Consider the following 16,187-nt stretch of genomic DNA (forward strand, 5'->3'; position numbering starts at 1 on the left):
TAGATTTAAAATATGTGCACAACAACAAACATGAAAAAATTTACCGCCTTGGTATAGACTTACACCACTTTTCTCTAAAATTTCTTTTAATGTTCTTACAAGAACATCATTAGAAGAAGCATTATCAACCGTAATTGAGATGATCTTCTTTTTTATTTCTCATTCTTGAATATTTTTAGCAATCACATTTGCTAGATTCTTCCCTGTATGAGGTGGTTCGACTTGGCTAAAACCAATTATACGCTTTTGAAGTGTCCAAGAATGATCTATGAAGTGAGCTGTAATGGAAATATACCCAATTTGTTGGTTAGACGTCCACATATCTGTTGTCAAAGCAACGAAAGGAACTCTTTTAAAATATTCCTTCAATTTCTTTTTTTCGACCTCGTATAATTTTGTGACATCTCTTTTCATTGTTGTCCTTGAAATGGGTACCCAATTTGGAAAAGCAACCTTCATTAAAAATCTAAACCAACAATGTTCAACCATATTGAATGCATACTCATGACAAACTACCATCTTTGCTATTATTTCTCTTATCTTTTCAGTATCAAGTTTGGCACCCTTACTTATTACTTTCTTTGTAAGGCCTGAAACTTCACTAATCCCAAACCTCAAAGTATTTTGCGTCAAACTACCAGAACGCATAAGACATTTATGTCTTTTCATTGATGATGTACACCCTCCTGAACTTATAACAAATGTTGTTTTACAATACTTGCATCTACCTTTTTTGACACCACCCACAGTTACTTCTTCAAAATCATTCCAAACTGAAGAAGTTCTTGCCCTTTGTCTTTTCATACCACCCACAGTTACATCCTCATTTTCAACAGACCTTGTATTAGTAGGATCTAAACTGTCATGAGCTATAGACTGTTGTGTAGAGCTTCCTACATTATGTGGTTCTGTTGAACCTGCTCCTGAACTGCATATTACTTGTTTGTCTTTACTAATAGTATTTTATATCGGTGAAGACATTCTTCTTCCGTAGATAGAAGGACTAATCTATAATACAATAATTAACTACAGTTATATACTGCAAAATTTAAATTCACAATGCGTTTTCGTAAAAACAAATTAAAATAAGAAGGAATTAAAGACATGCAACCAACAACAACGCACCGGCTCGATTTCTACTTGATTGCTGCTAATATATAGCTCAGTCTGACCGAAAGTCAAGCTTAACCAGAACATGAGCTACAAAACAATGTAAAAAAAGATAATTATGGAAACACAAAAAGAACAACAGGTGGATGTATAGAGGGAGAACTAAGAAATGACATACTTATCCTTGATATCACATATATGGTCTTTTAAATATATATACTAGTATGCATATACATCTATAATGTATACGTTTTTATTTTCTGTTGCCAGATGGTGTTCATTTATGAATTTTTTTTTTCACAATTATTATGTGCTCACTAGCAAATCATGGAAATTACCAGGTTAGTCGTCTCGATGTTCCAAAAGAAGACAAAGATGTTTCATCACAGCCAAGGTACACTAGAACACATACTGCATGAGGATGGTGAAATTACATCATAGATCTTGTTGAATAAACGGGAACTTTATTCCCTGCTGTGTGGCTTTGAATGCTAGCCATGCATGCCAAAAGTGTAAAATTTTCACCAAAGAACATGGAATGACACCTTTTGTCAGAGCTTGTAGGATTTTTCCTTCTGGAGCTGTTGACTTGCCTTTGAAGTCATTGAGTTAGGAAGAATTTCATATATTCCTTGAATTTAGTTGTGGTCAACCTTGATAGTTGAACCGAGAAATTCATCTGTTTGGGTTCATTAAGTACAAAAGGGAAAAAGAAAAGAGACTGCAATATATCTTCCAGTAACATAAGTAAATAGAAACTCAAAATCTCTTGGAGTTTTCACACAAAAAAAAAATGATGGAACTCTTTGACCTCCCATGTATGTGCAAGGACTGGAAGTTAAGTTAATAGGCAAATAACCTTTCAAGTGTGACTTTTGAATACCATTGCTTGAAATATGCTTCTTTCTCCTCTCCTCTTCTCTCTCTCCCTCCCTCTCTCTCTCTCTCTATATATATATATATATATATATATATATATATTTGAAGCTCAATCATTGAACTCCAAGATTAAAAGAAAAAAATTTTAGGAAAAAGGGAACAATGTGGAAAATGGACTGAAATTTGAGTGAAATGGTCTCAGTGGTGCCGCCCAATGTTGTACGTATCGTACGATACGACCCCGTATCGTACGATACGACCCCGTATCGTACGATACGTATCGTATCGTTTGAAGAAAACGATACGATACACCCCCCGTATCATAAAAAGGGGGTGTATCGGCCCTGTATCGCACGTATCGTACGATACAGGGCCCGCATCGTACGATACGGGGCGATACACCCTGTATCGTACGATACGGCCTAAAAACGCAAAAGGGGGCCGAGACCTACTTATTCGGCTTCTTTTTCAAAATTTTCTTCCGTTCTTCATTTCTAACGTTTGGATAGTGCCGTGAGGGAGGGCGATCGTTCATTTTCACCGTGAAAAACTTGATTTCATCGTCAAATCGAAGATTAAGTGGTCGATTTGTGCGTGGGTGCTTGATTTTCGTGGGAAGGAAAGGGGTTTTCTTCATTTCAGACATTTCTTCTTCGTAAGGTATGAAATCTCATGTTCTTACCATGTATTCTTAATTTTTTACCGTATAATCGTAGATTTGAAGACTTTGAGTGTTTTTCATTAAGTTTACCATAGGATTTCGTTTTTTTTTTTTAAGATATGGATCCTACATGGCAATGGTGCGAAAGGGTGAAGGAGAATAACCGTTTGAAACTCAAATGTGGCTTCTGTGGGAATACATTTTCAGGAGGGATTATTAGAATGAAACACCATTTGGCAGGGACCTCCAAAGATGCGTCTCCTTGTGTTAGAGGACCAAACAAACCTTTGCCTCCATTTGTGCGTCAACAATGTTTAGATATGCTTCATGCTTTACGTCAAAAGAGAATACAAAAAGAAATTGAAGATGTAGATGTAGGCTATAATGTGCCTTTGGAAGATGAAGAAGAAGAGGAAGAAGCTTATGAATGTGATGATGAAGGTGATAGCAGTCTAAGAACAGATTTGGAGACCTCAAGAGGTAGAGATCGTAGAGGAAAAGGGATTATGTATGAAGGAGGTCGATCTGGCATAACGGGAAGGAAGAGGAGAGGCACAACAGATGTTAGGGCCAGGCGTGGTATGCGACCACCTAGTGGTAGAGTTCCTACTGGTAGGTCTAGTGTTGGCTCTATTAAGAGTTTTTTCCCTTCATATACCAGCCCAGGTGGTCAGCCGCAGATTCATGCTGCTATGATATCTAAAGATATGCTATATCATGCACAAAAGCAGGTAGGGAAATGGTTTTATGATGTCTGTATTCCATTCAATGCAGCTAATTCTTTTCAATTCCAAGCCATGGCAGATGCAATTGCTTCTATAGGTCCCGGATTCAAAATGCCATCATATCATCAGTTGAGGGGCAAAATTCTTCAGGATACAGTCAAAGAAGTGTCTGAGCATTGCGATGAGTTGAAATTATGTTGGAAGGAAACAAGTTGCTCCATTATGTCAGATGGTTGGACTGATACAAGGTCAAGAACACTTGTAAATTTTCTTGTGTATTGCCCTAAAGGTACAATGTTCTTGAAATCTCTTGACTTGTCTGATGTTCCTAAGACTGCTGAGATTTTATTCAATGTTTTTGATAATGTTGTACAAGAAGTTGGACCTGCAAACATTGTACAGTTTATTACAGATAATGCTGCAAATTATAGAGCTGCAGGAGATTTGTTATTTCAAAAGTATAGAACATTTTATTGGAGTCCATGTGCCACTCATTGTGTTAATCTAATGCTTCAAGATCTTAATGAGATGCATGATATGAAATCAGCCATTGACCAATGTCAAGAGGTAACAAAATTTATCTATAATCATGCATATGTATTGAGTTTGATGAGAAAATTTACAAAAGGAGTTGAATTAATACGACCTGCACAAACTAGATTTGCCACAAATGTATTGACTGTGCAGAGTGTGGTGAAACAAAGAACTCCTTTGAGACAGATGTTTGCTAGTGAAGAATGGGCTGCATATCCACATGCTCATAAAAGAAATGCTTCTTTAGTTGTGGATATTATATTCAATAACGTATTTTGGGAATCATGTGTGAAGCTATTGAAGGTTTGTGTTTCATTAGTTAAGGTTCTCAGGTTGGCTGACAGCGAGGACAGACATTCTATAAGGTACTTATATGAGGCTATGGACAAAGCAAAAGAGGCAATTCGAGACAACTTAAAGGAAAAGAAAAAGTTATATATGCCCATATGGAAGATTGTAGATAAAAGGTGGACTGGACAGCTTCATCAACCTCTTCATGCAGCAGCTTATTATCTAAATCTTGCAATTAGATTTTCTCCTACATTTAAGAAGGACAGAGAAGTCATGCATGGTTTGTTAAATTGTATTAATGTGTTAGTGGAAGATTCTACAGAACAAGATGTTGTGCACAATGAGTTGGATCTATATGATAGTTGTTTTCGGAACATGGGACTACCTGCTGCCGTTCGAGCCAGGACAACGATGCGTCCAGGTAAATACATAGAAATTTTACAGAACAAGATGCTGTGCACAATGAGTTGGATTTATATGATAGTTGTTTTCGGAACATGGGACTACCTGCCGCCGTTCGAGCCAGGACAACGATGCGTCCAGGTAAATACATAGAAATTTTTAATTTACTTTGCATTTGTTACATTTGATTCTTTTAAAACTTTCACATTGATTTGTTATATTTTTGTTTAGATTTGTGGTGGAATAGGTATGTGTTTGATTGTCCAAACCTAGCACGTTTTGCAGTCAAAGTCCTCAGCCAGACATGCAGTGCTAGTGGATGCGAAAGGAACTGGAGTGTGTTCCAACATATCCACAGCAAAAAAAGGAATAGGCTCGAACATAAAAGGTTGAATGACCTTGTCTTTGTTCGATATAATATGAGGTTGAAACAAAGGTAATATAGGCATATACCTTAATTAATGTTTACATTTTTATGTACAATATATTTATATGAAATTATATACTAACAAATTTTCTCTTATTTAATGTAGAGAATTAGAAAAATCATTAGCAAGGAAGCACACATCTTAGTTCGATCCTATCAGCTTGGAAAATTTTGACGATCTAGAGCCATGGATTGAAGAAGAACCAGCTACAATATTTGATGATGAAGATCTTGAATGCTTCAACCTTGAAGTTGAAGCAACAGAAGGCTTTGTTGATGAAGGAGAGTCTGCTACTGCTGGTGCTGGTGCTGAATATGTTGGTGAAGATCTTCCAATTCTTGACGATGAAGAAGAAGAAGAAGAAGAAGAAGATGAAGATGATGAAGATTATGAATGATGAATCATGAATGAGAGTCAAGTCAAGAGTGCTTTCATTTTATATGTATCAAAAACTTAAGAGTTATGAATCTATGGTTGTTGAACACTTGATTGAATGTTTTATCATTTATGACTTTATCACTTTATGGCTTATGGCCTTATGCTTTGTTGAATGATATTGTTATGAATTTTGATGTTTATGAATGATGAACGCGTAAGTTTATAGCAATAATAAGTCTATCATTATCTCAAACATGTTTTCTATGAACAATTTATTATTTTTAATTTTTTTTTATTTTTTTATGAATTTTCCAAATTTTTTTAAAATTTTTCTGATTTATTAATAATTTTTTTAAAAAATTACGATACGGTTACGATACGTTACGATACGGCGTATCTTAAAGCCCGACCGATACGGCTTACGATACGCGTTTTACAACATTGGTGCCGCCACCTAAAAAAAAAACCAACAAACGGATGCTAAAAGAAAATCCAGTGAAACAACCAAGTTCACAGATTATTTGTACATGGCACCACATCTACTTTTGTTTCTTCCAGAGCTTCTTATGATAACCAAAAAGACTAAAGAAAACTCTATGAAGCAAATATTTATGTGTAGATATAATGAGACATCTACCTTAAAGATAAATCAGTTCTGGACCAATAGCGTAAGCCCAAAGAGCTTGACAGTCAAAAGTTGCAAAGCAAGAGCTCGCTGTCCTGGAATCTTGTCAAATGCATCTACAACAATAGAATCATAACTTTAGTAGACCATTGGTGACTATAACAGAACAGCTATAGAAGCAAACAGAATATCAGGGCTCTTGCTATGATACATGATCTGGTGCTCACCATGCTTCTAACCAGAGATACTGCCTCCTTGATTGTATATCCAGCAGCTCGAGGGTCGCATGGCTACATATGTGCATATCATTTTCTAATATCAAAAGCAAGAAAAAGTTTTGAAGTTGTACATAGAAATAACCAACAAATGTTTATAGGATTTGACTCTGTCAATTGATAACTCACTTAACGACATTAAACTCTAGAACAAGCCAAGTTTAATGTGCATATATTGAGTGTTTAATGTGCATATATTGAGTGTTTAATGTGCATATATTGAGTGGAAAGCACTTATCATTAGCAGACTGCTGAATATGGTGAGCTGAAGCAACACCAGCAGGTACAAAACAAGATAACCTTCTCAAAAATACATCATCAATGCAACATGGTTCAACAAAAAACTAGAAAAAACTTACAACATAAAAAGGGGCAACCAATGCTACTGAGGCGAAGAAAAAAGGAAAGCCGAAGAGGTACTTGTTGCGAAGGCGGGAGCATGAGCTACAGCAAGAGCGAGAGGGGCAATCGATGCTACTGAGGCAGCTGCAGCAGTGATTTCTGGTGGGTTTTATTTGGGCAAAATCAGTTGGGAGGAGGAGGAAGAAGAACAATAACAAGCAAAAGAAAAAAGGAAGGCCGAAGGGGTACCTGGCGTGAAGGCGGAAGCAGCAAAACAAAGAAGGCAGCAACAGCAGCAGCGGCAGCGAGAGAAGGCAGCAGTGGTGGGCCGGTGGCGGCGAGAGAAGGCAGCAACAATGGAAGAGAGAGAACAGTTGGAAGACAACAACTCAGCAAGACAGCAAGTGCCCTCAGCCTCAGGTTTGGTCTGGTTGTCGTGGTCGAAGGAAGAAGGAAGACAACAAGAGAGCAGACGGGAATAGTGAAACGGGAAGAAGGAAGAGTGAAGACCGAAGGGCGAAGATGGAAGACCGAAGGCGAAGGGTGGTCCGTGGTCGACGAAAGAGCAAAGACGGGAAGAGAGAGAGCAAACGAGAAGAAAGAGAGTCAGCGCCGCAGAGAGAAGTCGGGAAGATGGAGGAAGAGTAAGCTATAAGAGGAGACCTCAGTAAAACCCTAAACCGGTGAATCGCTTTTACGAACCGGTTTATATAATTCAACTCGTTATATAACGAGTCGAGTCGAGTTTAAACGAGTTGAGTTCTTTAAACTCGAACTCGACTCGTTTATGGTTTCGAGTTTAACTATGAGCTCAAACTCGACTCATTTATAAATGAGTCGAGCTCGAGCCGAGCTTTTTCGAGCGAGTTCGAGTCGAGCCCGAGTTGGCTCGACTAGTTGTGCAGCCCTACCAAGTATACCCGGTGGCTAACGCATGGTATTTTTTCTTTCTTTCATAAAGCAATTGGGGTCGGGTCTGAAATAGGGTCCCGACCCGACTCGGGACCTTTAGCGTTTTTTTGGAGAGCACAACGCCTCAGGACCTCAGGTCTCTCTTTCTCTCGGTGCTTTGGGGAATAGTGAAGGAGACGACGAAGCATGGGAAGGGAAAGGCGGAAGTGAGAAAGGACGTAGGAGAATAACGAGTTGTGGAAGAGGAAGAAGAAGAGCAGGGGAGGAAGGTGGCGCAGAGAGAAAAAAAAAGGTAACGCCCCTTTACTTCATTCCCTCCTTCCTTCGATTTCTCTCTGCAAGCTTCCTCGCTCCACAATCTATCTCGCTCTCCCTCCCATGAACTCTCTCTCTGTGCACGCTTCCTCACTCTCGAACTCTCTCTGCTCAACCTGACTCTCTCACCGCCTCACCTCTGTTCCCTCTCTTTCAACTGCATAATCTCCCTCCCCGTCTCTCTCTCTGTCCCGTGTTATCTCCCTCGCCCAGACCTCTCTCTTTCAGACGGACTCACCCTCTCTCTCTCGGTTTCCCTCTGACTCTCTCTCGCATGCTCTCTCACTTTTTCCCTCTCCCAGACGCTCTCCCCTGGCCCTCGCTGACTCCCGCACGGCCCCTCCCTCCCGATCTCTCTTGGCGTGCTCTCTTATGCCCTCTCTTCCTCACCCGCTCACTTGTTTCTGTTCTATCTCTCTCTCTCTCACCCGCTCACTTGTTTCTGTTAAATTTGCAGTTTGAGGGAAAGACAAAACATTTAAGTTATTAGGATCAAACTTGCACTAGGGTGTGAAAGAAACACCCTTTTTTGGTTGATTTGATTAATGTACACTCTTGATGGTGTATTGTGAAATTTTTAAATTGCTAATGGGAAAGGAAAATTGTAAATGGCGATGCCTCACAACGTATCTTACTATAAGTTCCGTCGTTTTTAAATTTACGATACAATACACCACTTGTATTGCAAACAGGTGGTGTATCATATACATGGGATACACAGCCTATACTGTACGATACAGCGAGATACATCCCGTATCACATGATATATGTCTATTTTGAAAAATATGAGGTTAAGACCACCCTTTTTCAAACTAATTTTAAAACTTGCTTCCCTCTTCATTTCTGAACATATCTAATATTTGAAGGAGGGGGAGATTGTGGCAATTTTCAAAGGGAATAATCAGTTTCATCATGAAATAATCAATTTAAGGGCAGATTTATGCGTGGATGATTGATTCTTGTTTAGATAAAGAGGGTTTGTATCTTCTATGAAAGATGAAAATGAGAATGAGATGATAAAGATTATGAATGAAGCTCTTTTCATTTGTTATTTGCATTAACATTGAACAATTTTGTCTTGTGATGTGATGTATAGTGCACGTAAAACTTGGTTTTTGATGTGTTATGGATCATATGACTTACTTATGAGTTATTATGTAGATCATATTATAAATCATGTTTCTTGATGTCTTAGTTCATGTTGTGTTGCTATATGATATTATGACCACTTATTAATGTTTGTGAAGTAACCTCATACCTATAATAAGCCTGCCATTATGTATAGCATTTTTTTCATTAAAAAAACATAATTTTTATTTTTCTTGATTTATCTGTTTTTTCTATTTTTCGAATTTTAAAAATAAATTTACGATACACATATGATACATTACAATACTTTACGATACAACGTATCTATTAGCTAGACCGATACAACTTACAATACGTTTTTTTACAACATTGGCCTCAACAGATCAAATTAATTGACTATGCATGTAGTGATGTATTTGGAAAGATTCATGCTTAGTGACCTCAATTGTGCAACTCCAGCGTCACTTGGGGCTAGCAAGTGAGAGATGTAAATTGAGGTTTATAATGTGAGGGTGTGCTTTTGATCGAAGGATTGGGGGTAACATCATGTTTGACGTTAGGTGCGCGATTGGTGTGCTGAATGGGAGACTTGGGGTTTAGATCAATCTGTATCGACCTTGTAAGGAAAGTTTGAAAAAATGTCCTACAACTAGATTGAAACTCTTGGCATTTTCTAGAATTGACATTCTTCAACTTGATAACCCAAATTTCTATGTAAATAGATTTTTAGGGTGCAGTGTGTGTAGAGAACTTATTGTTTTGAGTTTTTGCAAGTCGACCAGGTACATTGAGCAGACCCTGGGCAATAGGATCTAATGTTGGAGGTGATTTTGGTATTTGTGAATATGCACCACAAGTATGACGACATTTCAGGCAAATCCTTGGTTATGACCAAACTGAGTTTGTTTATTGCACTTGCCAAGTGTGGACTATTAGGAATTTAGGACCGTTGGATCCTATAAATTTGTGCTTGTTTGAATGACGAGTGGATCAAACATGATTTTTTTTTTTATGAATGAATGAGTGTGTAAAATATATTGATTGTTTTTAATTATTATGTGATGGCATATGCATGCTAGAAATTATAACTGTCTAGGATAACTTAGGCAGGGTATTGAGTTGAGTACCTCATTGACCTCGTTTGTGCATTAGTAAACATCCTATCATGATATTTGCTTAGGATAGCTACGAGCCAACCTAGGGAAGACTGAACAACTTTCCTTGGAATATACACTTTCTTGGCGAATTGCTCTATCGCTGCAGCATGTTAGATTGTTCTTTTTTCAGGCTACCACGGGAGTTATCTATTGACTGAAAGTCGCTCGTGGTGTGCAAGCGCTTGTGTTTTGCACCCACATGAACTGTCAATTAAATAAATTGAATATTAATGAATTGAATATGACTAATAAGTGTATTCTTTGTGTAGTTGTGTCTATTGAGTAATCCCTACATATTGTGGAATATGAAAAAATTGCAGTCATAGTTTATGAGAATACTCGTATGCATCATTATATCAAGGTGATTATGTTTCTTCTATATCTGAGCACTTACCTTAGAGGTTAGGGATTTATCTGATTTGTTGTCATACTGTGAAGGATTAGCTTTCTGTTGTTTCATTTTTTCAGGTTTTGGCGAACCTGGAGCAACAAGTTGATCAGATGGTTCATTTCACTTTTTACTGGGGAAATTTTGGTTTATAGTCATGCCGGTGCGACATGTTTTTATTCCATTGATGTCTTGTTTTTGTTTAGGCATCAATGCTTTATTTTGAGGGCATTTTCATCATGAGAGCCATTGATAAATGTGAAGTCATTTTGTATGAACTGATTTTGGTGCATAAATGGATTATAAAGTCACCCCATTGTCATTTTGATATGTGTAGCTCTATTTCGTTTGTTGTGTCTTCACATCTTGATGTGTTATGTTGAATGAAAAAAAGATTTGGGGGTAAAAAGTCAGGGTGTGACCCTGTATGCATCATAAAACATTGACTCCGGTTCAGCAAAAATGGGTTTTAAAACTTTTAGGAAATGAATTTGAAATTGTGCACAAAAAAGCAAAGGAGAACTCAGCTGCGGATGGACTATCCAAAAAATTTTCCCTAGAAGATAAAAAAAGGGCAGGAAATGGGCTGCTGCACACCCTTATCTGACCGTTGTTGCAACTATAGGAGAGGTTAGAGCTGAACATCATGACTCCAGCTTGGTACAAGAAAAGAGAAGACAACTAGAAACTGCACGAATTTAGGGCTATGGGTACAAGTGCGAACTGTACCTACATTACCAAGGTCGGGTCGTGCGGGGTGTAGATGCAGGTGTCGGAGCGACACATCTCAAAAAATTTGGGTGCGGCGGTGCAGCAAAGGTATTTATTATTATAATATATATATATGTGTGTGTGTGTGTGTATATATATATATATATATATAACAACAAATCATCTATAAAGCACAAAATTATCAAATAACTGAATCAAAATTGTAATTTGCAAATCATGATATCATTATCAATCATCATAGGTTTCTGGAATGAAGAAATAGAGCTCTGACGAACATCAGACCGTGATGATGACAGAGGAATAGGAGTAGCAGGAAGACAGTTTCCTTTAAAAGAGGGTATCAAGTTCGACTTCTGGCGCGTTCGCCTCATCGTCTGCTTTCTTCTTCGTCTTCTCTCACGCACGGCGGACCATCAACCACGCACGGTGGCCGGCGACCACGCACTGCGACGGCAGGCGGAAGACCACTGCAGGCGACGGTGACAACGGACGATCTCCGGCGACGGTATTCGGGTATTTGCTTGTTTTTTCTTCTTTTTCGTTCGTCTGCTTTCTTCTTCATCTTCATTCACCGGCGATTGGCGAAGGCAGGCGGACGTTCTCCGGCGACGGCAGGTGGTGATTCTCAGGCGGGCGTCTGTTTTCTTCTTCATCTTCATTCCAACGATCGGCAACGGTAGGCAGACGTTCTCCGGCGACGACAGGTGGTGATTCTCAGGCGGACGTCTGTTTTCTTCATCTTCTTTTTTGTTCGTCTCTTTTTTCTGTTCCCTGTTTTTTCTTCCCTCTTTTTTGTTCGTCACGTTTTGAACGACTAACATTTTTGTTCGTCTGCTTTCTTGTTCACGTTTTTTCTGCCCTCTGTTTTGTTCGTCACATTTCCACTTTCATCTTTGTTTGTGCTTCAGCTCAGTTGAGCAGTAAATTCGCGCTTAGCTTTTGGATACAACTCGTGTCTTTTTTTCTGAAATGTGTTGATTTCTTGCTAGGTGTTTTTCATAGAAGTTGTAATGGCTGATAATGGAAGAGAAACGCTGCCTACAAGTGGAAGTGGAAATGTAGCAAGCAGCAGTAGTAGTGTTAATACCGCTGCAGTAGAGAAGGATAATCCATCTCAGCCTCTTTGGCGCTATGTGAAAAAACTAGGAAAAGGACCAGGTGGTGGTTGGAATGTAATTTTTTCTTGCAAATTTTGTAATATGATGTTCACTGGCTCTTATACACGTTGCAAGGCACATTTGTTGCATATCTCAGACATTGGAATTAGACCATGCCCAAAAGTTACTAACGAGGAGATTAAGATATTCAAAAAAGAACAGGATGCAGCTGAGACGAAGAAGTCTTCAGCCAAGTCAAGTGAACTATCTGTTCCCCTTTATGCTATTGAAGAAGATGAAGATACTTCAAAGAAAAGAAAAAAAAATGTGGCAATTGGAGCTACCAAAACATTAGCACAAGCATTTAAAAATATGGGAAGGGCAGAGATGGATAGAAGGATCAGAATGTTCTTTTTTGCATGTTCACTTCCTTTTAATGTAGCCAGAAGTCCTTATTGGAAAGATGTTGTTACAAGTTTGGCTAATTGTAGTTTGAGTGGTTATGTACCCCTGATTTCAGAGAAGTTGAGAACAATAATTCTTGCAGAAGAAAAGGCAAACATTGAAAAATTATTAGAGAAGAAGAAATTTTCTTGGATACAATATGGAGTATCCATTGTTTCTGACGGGTGGACTGATATACAAAGGTGGCCACTGATAAATTTTATTGCTTATTCGCTTGATGGACCAATCTTCTTGAAATGTGTTGATGCATCTGGGGAGTATAAAGATGTTGAGTATTTAAAAGGGCTATTTATAGAAGTCATCAAAGAAGTGGGTGAACATAATGTTGTGCAAAACTGCAAATAATTACTGATTATGCTCCAGTTTGCCAACGAGCAGAGATGAATTTGGCAAGTGATCCTAAGTATAGTCTCATATTCTGGACTCCTTGTGTGGCGTACAGTATAAATCTAGCACTTAAAAGTATTTGCAACCCATCAAAAGATGATCCAAATGCCGGTTTGTTGTGTTCATGGATTGTTGAAGGTAGCAAAGGCTCGTTTTGCATCCATTATTGTAATGATAAAAAGAATAAAGCAGGTCAAACATGCATTAACACTTATGGTGACTGACAATGATTGGGAGTTTTATCGGAGTGATGACATTGTGAAGGCTCAAGAAATTAAAAAATGTATTTTAGATGATGAATGGTGGGATAAAGTTACATATTTTCTGCAGTTTACAAAGCCTATTTGGCTGATGTTGAGAGAAGTTGATAAAGAAGGGCCCATGCTTCATAAAGTTTATGATATGTGGGATAACATGATTGAAAAAATTCAAAACATCATTTTTAGACATGAGAAGAAGAATATTCCACTTGATGATTTTGAGTTTTTTGATCATGTGCATAAAATTTTAGTAAGAAGATGGAACAGAAGCAATAACCCATTGTATGGCATACTCCTTAAATACCAAATATTATGTGCAAACATGGTTGGCAGGAGGTACTGGTCGTGTTCCTCCTAATCGAGATCCTGAAATATCAAAAAATAGGGAGATATGTTTGGGAAGACTATATTTTGATTCTCATTGGTTGAAGATAATTAATTCTGAGTTTGCGAGCTTCTCTGGTGGAAGAAATGATTCAATACAAGCTGCAATGGCAAGGGATGAAAAAGATCCTGTTAATTGGTGGTTGTGTTTTGGAGCATCGACACCAAATCTCCAACAACTTGCATTGAAGTTATTATCTCAACCTGCAACCTCTTCATGCTGTGAAAGAAATTGGAGTACTTATTCTCAAATTCATAACATCAAGAGAAATAAGCTAACTAGTAAGCGAGCAGAAGATTTAGTTTCTGTCCACTCCAACCTACGCTTACTTTCACGTACTTCAGATGATTACAGGTATTTCTTTCTTTTTGTATATTTGATATGTATACATATAATATATTATGTTGGTTGTTTAAAGTTAATATTAACTTAAATCATATTTTGATTTTGTTGCAACTTGCAATTCAGGATCATCCAAGTATTGGGATGTTAATCCAGAGGACATTGACGTGGACCTTGAAGGAGAACATGATTTGCATGCTCTTAATATGGATCTTACAGAACCTGTTGTTCCTTCTAATCTTGATGATGCGACTGAGGAGAATGAGAATCAAGAAAGCTGATGTATTTTGAATGTTAATTATGCGACTGAGAAGAATGAGAATCAAGACTGATAAACTTTGGAATATGAATTATGATTTATGAATATGTTATTCTGTTTGAAATTTTTTGACAAATATATGTATATGTGCATGTGTGTGTATGGCCGTACCCCCGCACCCAAGTTTTTTAAAAATGGTCTGTACCCGCACCCGCACGGGAAACAGAGAGCAGCAGGAAGAGGCGAAGGGCACGATCTCGTGCCCTTAATCAGATTTTGTTAAAAATAAAAAAACCCCAAAAAATGGAGGGAAATAGTCATGGTGCGGTTTGACCGCACCCGACTCGCATCAAACGCGAGTCGTGTGCGCATCCAAACTTGACTATTTTAGTCGGGTGCAGCTGACCGCACCCGACTCACTGTAGACTTAGTTGGGTACGAATCTGGGTTGCACCCGCACCCGCGTCGAAGCGACGCGAGTGCGGGTCCAAAAACGACGCACCCTTGTGACTTAGGGTCTATCATCTATGTGCCACCAACTTCTTCTATTGTACAACTGCTATTAGAATTATATCATGATGGAATTGAGGCTGGGCATCAAGGAGTAGGGGGAACATATAAACGGCCGAGACTAACCTTTTATTGGCTGGGGATAAAAAAGGATATCAGAAAATGCATGCAGTCGTGTGGCACTTGTAAAAGACAAAAATATGAAAGACTACGGCCCGTTGGACTCTTCCAGCCCTTGTCCATACCAGAACGAATTTGGGAGGATAATCTCTCTTGATTTCATTGAAGGGCTACCCAAATCAAAAGGGAAATCAGTCATTCTGGTTGTGGTGGACAGACTCTCAAAATATGCCCACTTTGTGGCATTGGCCCACCCTTACACAGCAAAGGAAGTGGTGAGAACCTTCCAAGATCACGTTGGGAAGTTGCATGGAAGGCACAGGTCTATTGTAAGCGATCAAGATTCTGTGTTCCTAAGTCATTTCTGGCAGGCCTATTTTGAACTGCAAGGAACCAAGTTACACATGAGTACGGCTTGCCATCCTCAAACGGATGGTCAAACGGAGGCTGTAAACAAGATTTTGGAGACATACTTAAGGTGTTATGTGAGCATCAACCGCATAATTGGACATGTTATCTTGCTTGGGCGGAGTTCATATACGATACCACTATTCTCTCATCAACTAGAACGTCTCCATTCCAAGCAGTTTATGGCAGGCTGCCGCCTGACTTGCGGAGGTTCCATCCCTCTACGCAAGTTCTTGGTGATGTAGACGTGCAACTGCTGTCTAGAGATGAGGTAATTCAAATTCTCAAGACCAACTTCGCTGCAGCTCAGAACAAAATGACACAACAATATAACAAGCCCCATCGAGAAGTGGAGTTAATGGTGGGCGATTGGGTATACCTCAGAGATTTTCCCCTTGGGCAAGTACAACCAAAGACAGACGGAGTTGACAAGTTCACGACTCAGTACTAAGGAGTCAGGACCTTTTTGCATCATGGAATGAGTGGGAAAACTGGCCTACAAATTTGCAGCTTCCCCCTTATACAACAATCCACCCAGTCTTCCATGTCTCACATCTAAAAGCCAGTCACATTGCCTCAGACCAGTTAGCTGTAGACAGACCTCCCCCTCAAGGACCTGATGATCCCTTGTTTCCCTTTCGAATGTTACTGAAGAGAAATGTAAAGAAAGCTGGGAAATTGGTGACACAACTGCTAGTGGAATGGCAGGGG

General features: G+C 38.8%; 2 protein-coding genes across 5 annotated transcripts in view; both read left to right on the plus strand.

Moving 5' to 3' along the window:
- Nucleotides 1-3,577: 3,577 nt before the first annotated feature.
- LOC126410027 (uncharacterized) lies at nt 3,578-5,561 on the plus strand. 2 transcript variants are annotated; one of them, XM_050077609.1, is made up of 3 exons: nt 3,578-4,621; nt 4,834-5,038; nt 5,136-5,561. In XM_050077609.1, the coding sequence occupies exons 1-3, from the start codon at nt 3,598-3,600 to the stop codon at nt 5,173-5,175; spliced, it is 1,269 nt and encodes a 422-aa protein (XP_049933566.1). In that variant the 5' UTR covers nt 3,578-3,597; the 3' UTR covers nt 5,176-5,561. The 2 variants fall into 2 exon arrangements, with proteins under 2 accessions (XP_049933566.1, XP_049933567.1); XM_050077610.1 differs by lacking the exons at nt 4,834-5,038; nt 5,136-5,561 and adding an exon at nt 4,744-4,819.
- A 2,141-nt stretch (nt 5,562-7,702) lies between these two features.
- Nucleotides 7,703-16,187, plus strand: part of LOC116252485 (elongator complex protein 4) — a 28,240-nt gene continuing 19,755 nt past the window's right edge. Inside the window, exons 1-3 of one of the 3 annotated variants that reach the window (XM_050077273.1) lie at nt 7,703-7,854; nt 10,393-10,484; nt 10,592-10,674. The gene's annotated coding sequence lies outside the window, so the exon portion shown is untranslated. The remainder of the gene's footprint in view (nt 7,855-10,392; nt 10,485-10,591; nt 10,675-16,187) is intronic. The other 2 variants (XM_050077272.1, XM_050077274.1) reach the window with 2 other exon arrangements.

Source organism: Nymphaea colorata, chromosome 4 (assembly GCF_008831285.2).
Source record: "Nymphaea colorata isolate Beijing-Zhang1983 chromosome 4, ASM883128v2, whole genome shotgun sequence".
NCBI classification, from domain to species: Eukaryota; Viridiplantae; Streptophyta; class Magnoliopsida; order Nymphaeales; family Nymphaeaceae; genus Nymphaea; species Nymphaea colorata.